The 12,141-nt window shown below is 43.6% G+C and overlaps 1 protein-coding gene across 4 annotated transcripts in view; it reads right to left on the bottom strand.

Moving 5' to 3' along the window:
* Rab5a (RAB5A, member RAS oncogene family) overlaps positions 1–7,958 on the bottom strand; it is a 29,400-nt gene extending 21,442 nt beyond the window's left edge. The window contains exons 1-3 of one of the 4 annotated variants that reach the window (XM_039084178.2): positions 6,654–7,958; positions 3,587–3,627; positions 2,596–2,850 (exon numbers count right to left, since the gene is read on the bottom strand). In XM_039084178.2, coding sequence (XP_038940106.1) covers positions 2,596–2,758 — 163 coding nt within the window. In that variant the 5' untranslated portion in view covers positions 2,759–2,850; positions 3,587–3,627; positions 6,654–7,958. Of the gene's footprint in view, positions 1–2,595; positions 2,851–3,586; positions 3,628–5,590; positions 5,676–6,653 lie in introns of those variants that run through there. The other 3 variants (XM_063267691.1, NM_022692.2, XM_039084181.2) reach the window with 3 other exon arrangements.
* Between the last annotated feature and the right edge of the window lie 4,183 nt (positions 7,959–12,141).

Below are 12,141 nucleotides of genomic sequence, written 5' to 3'. Positions count from 1 at the left end.
ATAAATGAAACACCTACTAGTTTCTATTCACATTTAAAATAAAAAGAAAATGGGCTGGAGAGATGGCTCAGTGGTTAAGAGCACTGACTGCTCTCCCAGAGGTCCTGAGTTCAAATCCCAGCAACCACATGGTGGCTCACAACCATCTGTAATGAGATCTGATGCCCTCTTCTGGTGTGTCTGAAGACAGCTACAGTGTACTTATATATAATAAATAAATAAATCTTTAAAAAAAAATAAAAAGAAAACTATTCATTTTATTTATGTATTTTATGTATGAGTACATTGTCAGATTTCATTACAGATGGTTGTGAGCCACCATGTGATTGCTGGGATTTGAACCCTACCCCTGAAGAGTAGCCAGTGCTCTTTACCACTGAGCCATCTCTGCAACCCACCCCTTTAAATTACATTATCACTAATTGTAATAACCAGAAACTTTAACATATATACAAGTAGTAATCTATTTACCTGTACTCCCCAAGGTAATCATCTAGCAAGTAACTCATTTGATGTTGAGTGAAATCCATTGTTTACATGTCTGGCCACATTTGTGAAAACCAAGAAATGAACTTAAAATTACTAAGAATTTACCATGCCCAATTCCATAAACTTGGCTGTAAAATGTTCATATTATCTGTGTGAATGAATTACATAACTAATTTCTTTAGGGAGTTTCAGGTTTAGAAAACACTTGCTTCTTACATTTCTGTACTTATTTGTTACTGGTTTACTTGGTTCTTCCTTTTATTGAGACAGTTCTCACGTAACCTAGGCTGCCTTCACATTCACAGCAATCCTAACATCTCACATTGCCAAGTATTAGGACTACAACAGACATAAACCACCATGTGTAGTGTATATTTTATTTTACTGGGTTTTTTTTGAGACAGGGTCTCACCTTGGAGCCTTGGCTGGCCTGAGTCTCCTGGGGGCTAGAATTTAAAGATGTGTGTGACCATACTCTGATCTCTGTGTTTTGAGGGAGGATTTCATGTAGAGCAGGTTACCTCAAACTCATAGCCAAAGATAATGTGAACTCCTAATTCTCCTGTTTCGACCTCCCAATTCAGAGGAATGCACACACCTCTGCCTCCTGAGTGCTAGGATTGAAGGGATGTACCACCATGCCTAGCAACTGTAACTTTCAGTAATAAATCTTTTTTTTTTTTTTTTTTTTGGTTCTTTTTTTCGGAGCTGGGGATCGAACCCAGGGCCTTGCGCTTCTTAGGCAAGCGCTCTACCGCTGAGCTAAATCCCCAACCCCTCAGTAATAAATCTTATTGTCTAAGTTAGTAGCTCAGAATCTTACTAATGCTGCGACCATTTAATACAGTTCCTCATGCTGTGGTAACCCTAAACCATGAAATTATCTTGTTGCAACTTTATAGCTATAATTTTGCTACTGTTATGAATCATCATGTACATATCTGATATACAGGAATTTGATATGTGCAACCCCTGCAAAAGGGTCATTCAACCTCCCAAAGAGGTCTGGACCCACAGGTTGAGAACCACTGGTCTATATAGTCTTGGTCTAAAGTTCTTACCTCTGGAAGAGCAACCAGAGCTAACTGCTTAGCCATCTCTCCAGCTCCTACTTAATTAAAATTTTTAACAAAAACGTTAAATCAAATACTAATCAGGTATCATCCAAAAAAATTATTATATAAAATATTAACATGCTAAAAATTACTCAGCAACAATTATTCTGGTATTTGTTTAGCTGACAATTTATCCTTTGCTTAGAGATAAGAACATCTGTTTTTATTTCAGGTAAAGCTGTTATTTCCATTTCATGTAAGAGGAAAATTAACATGTGACTTCCCTAACCTAACAAAAGTAGCATGCACTGGAGGATTAAAGATGAAAATATGTTAAAAATCGCTGCCTAGAGATATACCTTACTCGTGCTTTCCTACCACGCACAAAACCCTGGGTTTCATTCCTAGCACCACAAACATGGGTTGTGGTGACCCACCTGTAAACACTCAGGAGGCAGAAGACCAGATATTCAAGGTCATCCATAATTACCTAGCTTCTGTTCCAGACCAACCTTGGCTATATGAGTCTTATGAATGTCCCACTCCTCTTATGTCACTCTCCCAAAAAACAAGCTGTGCTAGGTTTGACACCCTGACTCAAAAAAAAAAAAAAAAAAAAAAGCCGCGTATGGTAACTAAACCTGTAGCCCTATACTTGGTAGGCCAAGGCAAGTAGGGATGCCAAGAGTTCACAGGAAGCATGGGATATAGGACTAGACTTTGTCTTAAAAGGAAGACTTTCCTACATAAATAAACAAGTGGTTTCAATTTTGTGCCCCTCCCCCACCATTAAGTACTGTTTGAGCTAAAACACAATGCTGGGCTAGATTCTAACTGTAATCCCATAACTAGAAGGCGGAGGCACGCCACTCGGAAATTCACAGGAATTTCAGAACAGTTTAGAGTACAACACCCTGTTTAAACAAACACCAAAATAAAGTATATTTTAAAGTTTGAGGTCTCCTAAAACTTTTTTTCTCTCTTGCACAATCAATTTAGCTATTCAAAATCACATTTAGAACAAATATTAAAAGGAAAATATGAATCTCACCCCCAATGGTACTCTCTTGAAACTCATGAAATTGGCCTTTCACAAAGCGAAGCACCAGACTTGATTTGCCAACAGCAGACTCTCCTAGAAGAACCAGTTTGAACTGGCATATTTTATTTCCAGTATTTGGCCCGTTGGGTCTTGTTGCTCCTCGATTAGCCATGTCCAAATTATAAAGAAGTCCCTGATTTCAGATTCCTAAATGAACTTCCAGGATGCAAGGTATCAATGTTTTCTTCTTTCTGGAGAAAATACCTATGGAGACACAAATAATAAGTAAATAAAAAAACTAAGTCAGTATAGTCACATTAGTAAGTTTACTCACTATATTGTAAAGACCAACTAACTAGACAGCCAGTATCATTTAGTTTATTTTTCCACCTTTAAGGAGAAATAATGGCACAAGATTTGAGCCTAAAATCACCTTAAGCTAACCTTCAAAAAGACTGAGAAATCTAAGGAGAAAAAAATGCTTGGAAGAAAAAGTAATACAATATGTGTATCATGAAAACAAAAGGTATGGGCTGGAGAGACGGCTCAGTGGTGGTAAGGGCTGGAGAGATGGCTCAGTGGTTAAGAGCACTAACTGCTCTTCCAGAGGTCTCGAGTTCAAATCCCAGCAACTACAAGGTGACTTACATCCATCTATAATGAGATCTGATACACTCTTCTGGTGTGACTGAAGAGAATTACAATGTACTTATATATAATAAATAAATCTTAAAAAGAAAAAGCAGAAGGTAGATAATCTATGGAGAAGGGGTAAGAGAGCAGGACAAAAAAGAACAGTGGAAACAAAATATGACACAAATGAAAATGTCGCCCATAACCCACCTCTGTATATTAACCAAGAAAAATGAAAAAAGGAAAGAGGTAAGTTTTCAGTATGGTGTGGTGGCAACAGCAATGCCAAACTTGGGAAGGCAGAGGCAGGACTCAAAGTCACAGATCACATGTTAAGACCTGACGGTAAAACTAAACAGCAACTAACCTTCAACAATTTGACTTTGGAGCTGGGGCAGGCAGTGAGCTCTAGGTCCAAAACAAACAAACAGAAAGAAGACTTGACTTGGTTCTATATACTTAATAAAGTCACTCAACAGTATCAAGCACTATTACAATTCTTATCAACGAGGAAACAGGCATTGAAAGGTTAAATACCTTCACTGAGATCACACATTAACTATGACAGCAATCTGAGAAGTCAAGAATTCAGATTCTAGGTGCTGGAGAGATGGCTGCTTAGTATTAGTATAAGTACTGCAATTCTAGGTGACTGGAATTCAATTTACAGAGCGATTCGCAACCACTCACAACATAAGCTTCAGGTGATCTGACATCCTCCTCGGGCCTCATAAGCACAAACCCATAGACATATAAACTAAAACAAATTAAAACCAAAATCTTGAAAGAACAGAAAGACAGACAGAAAAAGAAAACTAGGTTCTAATGTCATAATACTTGGGTTAAAGTTATTTTGAAGGAAATTATGCTAGTAAATGGAAAGCTTCTAGAATAAGTCTAGAGTTTACTACCTGAAGGCTTCCATTAAATGACTCATTTTTCATTTAATTGTAATTCCCAAACAACAAATAATTTTAACTCCCATGATTGTGTGCCTAGCTGATAACGATTTCTCTGGTACGATCAGGAGTGGCATATTTACTTACAGTAATTTTGGAGGGTTGCTTTGGGGTTAACAATACACACACACACACACACACACACACACACACACACACACACACACAATTTTCTTTTTAGCAATGTTTTTGGAAAAAGCTGGTCGGAGTGACAGTTCTCTCCCCTTTAAGGACAAGGTCTCCTGTGTAGCCCTGGCTGTCCCTCAACTCAAAGAGATCAATCAGTACATCTGTCTTTGCCTCCTGAGGTATGCCCCATCAATCAGTACATCTGTCTTTGCCTCCTGAGGTATGCCCCACCAAGTCCAGCTCAGTTTTTAAGATACCACCTCTTAGCCTTATAGTTACTACTTTTGAAGAGTTCCTACCTTTACCAATAAATACTAACACATTTATAGATGAAATGTTTGAATTGCTTCTAACCAACAGCACATAAATAAAACTATCATTTCAGCCTAGCATGATGGAGCTTGCCTGTGGTCCTAGAACTTGAGAAACTGAGGCAGAAGCATGCCAGTCAGAAATATTTAGCAAGGCTCATTTCGAAACAGACATAGTGGTCCAAGATTTTAATTCTAGAACTTCAGGGCCAGAAAAAGGTGGATGAATCTCTGAGGGTTCCAGACTACCCTGGTCTGCAAAGTATGTTTCAAGTCATCCAGAATTATACAGTGAGAGCTTGTCAAAAGTAAGTAAAACTCCCATTTCTCCCTAATTCATAAAATAAGCCAGATTTTGAAGTCTAGTCCCAGCTATGCCAATTTCTGCCTCAGCAAAGTTTTAATTTTCAAATTTCTATGTCTATTATACTCTAACACTGCACAACTGTGAGAATTAAGACAACATATGTAGTCTCTAATAAAGTGCTTTCTAAGTACACAGTCTTTGAAATTGGCAATTAAAATGGCCTCTTGGTGAATTAATTAATTAATGCATTCTTGTAGATCAATAGACTCATACAGACTGAAAGCGCACAACATATCTTCAGCTTAAATGTTTCTCAACTGTCCCTTACCTACAAAACAGTAAATGATTTTTTTTTTTTCCGGAGCTGGGGACTGAACCCAGGGCCTTGTGCTTCCTAGGCAAGCGCTCTACCACTGAGCTAAATCCCCAACCCACAGTAAATGATTTTATCCAGGACAAAACTTGTTCTGTGTGACTACGGTACTTCCAAAATCTCAGGGAAACATCAATTCTCATTGAAAATACAAACAAAAATTAGTACTTAGTTTTGTTTTTTTAAAAATTGTTCCCTGCCGCACATCCCCATGGCATTTTTTGAGATACAGGGACTTGTAGCCTAGGCAAGCACAGGATAGGTTAGGGATGGCCTGGACTCCTGATCCTACCTCAGCTTCCAGAGTGCTGGGATGACAGGTGGATGCCTTCATAGTCAATGCTTCTTAAAGTGCAAAAGCTAAATCTGTACTTCCACAGACCTCAAACCGGAAACAAACCAAATTATAAACATACACAGACTGACCATAATATTAATGTTGAGTGCAAGGGCTGGGGTTACTTCAGTGAAGCTACTGCTCATCGCACAGAGGCTCTGTATTTCTTACTTGTACCTTTATTCTGCAAAGGAAAACTTCTGCATAATATACATCTTGAATCGTTAAAATATTATTTATCTTATACGATTGGGTAGTTTTTGATTAAAAATGCACCGCGTCCTTAAACTGTGCCGGGCACTGTTGTACTGCATACTTTGTTCACAACCTTACGGGTTCAAATTTTACGTTAATTTACCACTCTGGGCAGCCCTCAATATTCTGAATGATGTAACATAGGTTGGCTTTTGTTTTTATATTAGTTACGTGCAAGGCAACTGATTCAGAACTTTGAATCCATTTCGGCGAGGCAAAAACTAATATGCCAAGTGTGACAGTCAAAGCTTTAAACTTCTGGAGATGTCAGGATGTTAACCTGCTCCCACTGAGCCCCACAGTCTGGGTTCACCACCTCCCACGGAAAAGACCTGAGGATCCCACCATTAGCAAAGCCAGACCACACCAGTCAGAGGTAGGCGGAGCTCCTCACTCCCCACCTGCTGAGGCCAGGGTTCCTGTCTGGAAGAAGCCGAGACATCAAGACGGGGTGCGAGGGCCAGGAGCTCTGCTGGCCCCTGTGGGCGCGCTCCTGAGCCACCCCTCACCCCGGATGCGATTCGGCTCGACGGCCGGGACAGAGACCCAAGGACCCGGCTGGAGACCGCCACGGTCCCAGGCTCTTCCCACGGCGCCATCTTGTGAAGGGAAGAGGATGACACCCGCCGCTCCCTCAGCGGATCCCGGCGTCCCAGGCTCGGAAGCTGCTGGAAGGATGAGTCACTAGAGCTGAGGGCCCACGGAGGCTTGGAGGCCCAGGCACAGCCGGGGACCACGGAGACACGCCCCGACCGCAGCTTACCTGGGGCGCGGTTCCCGGCAGTGAGGCCACGCACGGCCCGGAGATCCGACGCGCCGCAGTTGCAGCGGCGTCGCCTACTCGCTGCTTCTCACACTGGCCGACGCGGGACTCCGAGCGCCGTGCCGCCCCTGCCGGGCTGCGTCTCCGCCTCTCTGCTCCGCCTTCCTCTCTCCTCCTCCAGAGTCGCCGGGCTCGAGTTCCGAGGACTTCTTCCTCCTCGTCGTCGTCCTCTTCCTCCTCCCTCCGTCTCCTCCCCTCAGACCGCCCCGGCTCCTCACGAACCAAAACACAAACACTCTGGGTCCAGCGAAGGAACTGCTTCCGCCGGCTCCGCCACGTAGCCGCACGCAGCAAAGGACGTCGTGAGGTCATTTCCGCTGCCGCCCCTTCCAGGGGGCCGGGCAGTGGCTTCCTAAGGGGCGGTCCTAGGGGGCACGTGACCCCGCTCGGCACGATCTCGCCCCGCACGACCTCGCCTCCGCCCTCGCTAACGCCCCCTTTATCTGAACGGACTTCTTTGGGTTCTGGCCGCAAGGAGAGGCTGGAGCATCGGAAATGAAGAGGGGGCGTGGGGTTGCATCATGTGTCTTCGCCAGTTTCCCCTCCCCCCCTGGGCCAGACCTACTCACATCCTCGCTCTGACTTCCTCTGCGGGCCGCTGGGCTCCACCCTCACTACCACCATTGTTATCTGGGCCGCATCGCCCTAAGCCCGCCAGACCTGCGTCCTATGGGTCTCTTCGGAGCTGACAAGCTCCCCAGAGCCATTGTCAGCCTGGCCTGTCTTCCATTGCGGCGATTTTCTATCTAAGGATTCACTCACAGGCCTCTCACACCACCTCAGTCGTAGCAGGTGTGGGACTAAAAGCAGCTCAGTAAAGGGGTTTAGGCGAGGGCTTGTGTAGCCCTGGAAATGCCCTGCCCTTCCGGGAATGGGCGTGTCTGTGATCGCGAAAGAATTAAGACCCTTAAATTCAAAAGCTGCCTTTAGAAGCAAACCTCAAAAGAATAACTTGCTTTTATTAAGAATTTACCTGCTTTTTTTTTTGAGTGAAAAGGGGCAAACCCTAATAATTAACGTTTATTGGGAATTTCCCTTTGAATTAAGTACTAAACACTGGAGTTTCCTGAAACATACAGCTGTTATTAGGATCACACACCCACAAACTGATAAGCACAGTTGATGAGCCAGGAGTCCTGTCATGCTTGTGGAATGAATGAGGGAGAAAAATAATTTGGCCAAGATCACAAGCTAGATATATTCTAGCCTGCATCTGGCTCCAGAACACTGGTTCTCAAGATTCCAGTGAACAGCAGCCCAAGATGTTCATGGCTGCCTACAGCACACCTATTTAAGATGTTCCCTTGATTCTCAGTCAGGTCCAAATACTCCCCCAAATTCTGGCACCACTCTCTCTACCAAAAGTGTCATTTCCTGTCATCACTGTCAGGATCCCTGGTGCCTATTAGCCTATCAAAACATAGGACTGGACTTCTGACTTGGTACCTGTGGCTCTTCTTGCCCCACCTCCTACCCTAAAACTTCTCCAGCTCACGAGCTTCTCTCTCATGAGTTTTTCATTCCCACAAAACCCTACTATTTGTCTCATTCTCTCTCTTTCTCCTTCCCACTCCCTCCTTTAGCCTCCTCTCTCACCGTCTCCTTTGCCCATACTTGTCTGACCCCACCCCACACCATGGCCCAGTTCAGTCGGTAGATCAGGTCCAGTCTACCATTTTCTCTCCCTGTTGTGGATTTTTCTGGCTATACTTTTGCTAATACAACAAAAACCTTCCCTTCAAACATACCTTTGAGCAGTCATGTCCTTATTTTACATATCTGGCACCAAAAACCTCCATTACACACACTCCACACGTATGTACATGAATGTTTTGATCAAATCCACTCCTCCAATTCACTTCCCCCCAAGTACCCCCATATTCAATTATGACTTTTCCTCAACTCAAAGTACTCCTTTTCTATCATTTTAACATTTGACTTTGTTTATGAATGTTTTCTTGAATATACGTTTCTATAACGTGGATCTCAGAAGAGGGTGTTCCACCGTCCTGTGTTAAAGTATCTTTTATTCACCTTGCGTAATCGTTGTCTCTGAACACTGCCATATTCTGCTAATCTAGGCCTAGTCCTGGAAGCTTCTAGCCTGGAAGCTAATCTAGACCTAGAATGTTTTCAGGCTCTGAGACTTACTGCTGAGTAAGCGCATCCTGTTCAGTTCTTTCTGAATTCTCACTGGCTGGTTCAACTCGGCTCTTCTGGCTCAAAATCCTCTCCAAGCTGACTAATTCAATCTGGCTTCTCTCTTGGTCTCTGATTTTTTCCTCTGTTTGGTGTCACACTAACTCAGATCTTCAGCTTTCTCATTCTCTGGGGGGTCCTCTGTGTCTAGCTTGCTCTCTCTTCAATCTTTCTCTCTAAAACTCTCCCAGTAAAACTGCCCCCCCTCTTCCTCTCCCTCTTTCCCTCCCTCTCTCTTTCCCTTTCCCTCTTCCTCTCCCCCTCCCCCCTCCTGCCCTCTCAAGTAGCTTTCTTCTCAAGAGAGTTGGGCAAATCTTTTCTGTTAAATCTTTCTCTGATTCGTCACTTTGTCTGCCACTCAATTAAACATCACTTTCAAACATGGGTGCTTCCTTCTACAAATTAACTTTGTCTTCACTATTTGGGATTAAAGGTGTGTACTAAGGGCACACCTTTTCCAGCCAGAGGGATTAAAGTTGTGTGTTCTAAGGGTGAGCCATACCACAACTAGAGACAGGTTTTTCCATTAAACAAGACAATCTTGGGGCTCACAGTGTGATCAAATATCCTGTAGCAGGTGCAGAATACCTAGAGCTGCAGTTATTAAGTACCAAAGAGATGGCTAACTGTGGTGCTTATTAACATCCCAGAGTGTCAGACATGCCTCCAGGCTCACTCAGTACCTGTGGTTCCTCTCACCTCTCCTTACTCTATCTGCTACCCTAACCCTCTCCAGCCCATGGGCTTTGCTTTTCTTCCCTTAGCTTTTGATTCCTGCTATTGCAGCCATAACTCTCTCCTGGTCTTCTGCTCTTGACTCTTGGTCTGCTTGCTCTCTCTCCTCTTCTCTCCCCCCAACCCCATGGTTCAGTTCAGTCTACTGGCCATGTTTAGTCCACTACATTCTCTCCCTGCTCTGGGCTTTTCCAGATGTCCCTGTCTGTACTCTTCTCAACCACACTTTGGAAATGTTATGTCTTCATTTCAGTCATCTGGTACCTAAACCCGGGAGGGACTGTATGACATGCTGCTCCCCCAACCCAAGGGGCTCAGCCTCTCCTAACCAAAGCAAACTGCTGATTTGATTCTCCTAAGGTATGTATAGATTGTTTGTTTCTTCTGGCTGCTGCTACTCACCATATTTGACTCTAGAGTCCACTTCCTCAGCTACTTCTTCAGGCCCCCTGCTCTAACCATTTGTCTCTCCTCTCCTCACTTTCTTGGTAAGGTTCTACTTGGTGTCTCTGGCTCCTAGAGCCTGCTATGCTTTCTTGGGCACCTGTCGCCTGGGCATCTTTTTAATAAGACACTTCTCTGCCTCAGTTGGAACTTCCCTTTCCCCCAAAAGCCTCTCCGAGTCCACCTCTTTAGCTGTTTTCTCTTCTGTTCTAACCACTGGACTCTCCTCTTCTACTGGTGTCACTCTGGAGGTGCCTGCTTTGCTTCTATTGGACTACTACAAAAGACAACGCCAGTGTCCTAGAAAGCTCCTCTTGCCTGATGGGGCCTCTATCATGTGGAAAGTGACACCTCTCCTCTGTGATTTGAAACATTTCTCTCTGACAGCCCTCTCAGTTCTCTTGTAGATGTGCCAGATTGACATTCTCCTCACCATGACATATACCTTCCTCTGCTCCCTTTGTTCTCAGTTCCTTTCTGAAGTTCTCTTGCCTTCCTTCAGGAGTTGAAGCCTGTAGCTTCTCTATGTTCTCCAGAGCCTACCTTTAGTACCAGTCCTGATTCTGACTTCTTTCTTACCTCCTCCCCCTCAGAGGTACCTGCTCTCTCTTTCCTTATATACATTCCTGGGCCTACATATTGTCACCCTGTTCTCTTCCCCCTTTCCCCCTAGGAACCATCTGGGAAGTCCTACAACTTCCCTATACCCTTCCGGGCCTCTAAAATATTAGAACCCTCCCTCTGGAAGAGTTTCTGTCTGTGACCCTGTCCTTTATGTCTCTTAGTATCCCTCTCCCAGAAGTTCTCTCCTGGGGCTGTATGATACTGAAATCTGCCCTCTAGAGGAGTTCCTGCTTGCAGCCCTTGTCCCTCATGGTGACCTTGTTGTCTATCAGTTCCCTCTTGCAGCTTACCGGAACCTTCTTTTGGGCAATCAGTTGTGACCCTTTCTTTTCCTTTATAGACTCAGTTTCCTCCTTAGTCTGACAGATTTCATTAGCCTTGATGTTAGTATTTTGTCTAAGCTCCTCCAGGTGTGCCTGGCTCACTATAAAAGGGGCTGCTCATCCTCTCTGCTTTCTCTTGCACTCTTGCCTTCCCGTTCCTGCTTTGTCCTCTTGTCCCTTCCCCCTCTCTCCCCATTCCCTTCCCCCTCTCTCCACATGCTCATGGCCAGCCTCTACTCATATTCTCTCTCTCTCTCTCTCTCTCTCTCTCTCTCTCTCTCTCTCTCTCTCTGTGAATGTGTGTGTGTTTCTTTCTCTGTCTCTACTACCCTCTCAACTCGCCTCCCCATACTCTAAATAAACTCTATTCTATACAATACCATCGTGTGACTGGTCCCTCAGGGGGAAGGGATGCCTCAGTATAGGCCCACGGAGGCACCACCTTCCCCCACCCGACTCCACACCCGCCAAACATATTCTTTCTCTCTCTCTTTTTATAAACACAACACTTGCTGTATTATAAAAACAGTTTGGCCTTAGCACACTTGCTCAATGGCCAAAAATTGCACACTTGAGTCCCAAATTCTGTCCTACAGTAATAACTTCTGCCTTGGCACAGATGACACCAAGTCTCTTACAGCTATACTTTACACTTCCGAAAAGCTCTTATCTCTAAGCTCTTCTACTTTCTACTCGTGACAATATTATCTCTACCATTTTTTCATTTTCTGTTCCTAAGGAATCTCTTATAACTACTGCGTAAACTCTTTATCCTAGTGTTTGTAAGCCCATTGAATATAGTTTTTTTTAAAAAGTCTGTAAAGTTAGTTTAAAACTTGTAGCAAAAAGTTGATATATAAAAAAAGTTAAACATAGGTAACCTGAATTTGTTACAATGTATGTGATTCAATTCTTTATTTAGAATTATTTGTTTGTTTTTTTTTTTTTAGAAAAAAAGGACCTACTCACTATTTATGTAACTTGGATTCAACTCTTGTTTAGGGAAATAAATGTTCTTAAATAACTATGTGGTTCACCTTCATCTGGACTGATGATCTCATCCGGATGAAGCAACCATGGGGCTTGCAGCCATCCTTACTCAG

The sequence above is a fragment of the Rattus norvegicus genome, chromosome 9 (genome assembly GCF_036323735.1).
Source record: "Rattus norvegicus strain BN/NHsdMcwi chromosome 9, GRCr8, whole genome shotgun sequence".
Classification (NCBI taxonomy): domain Eukaryota; kingdom Metazoa; phylum Chordata; class Mammalia; order Rodentia; family Muridae; genus Rattus; species Rattus norvegicus.
This window is presented reverse-complemented; position numbering and strand designations above follow the sequence as displayed.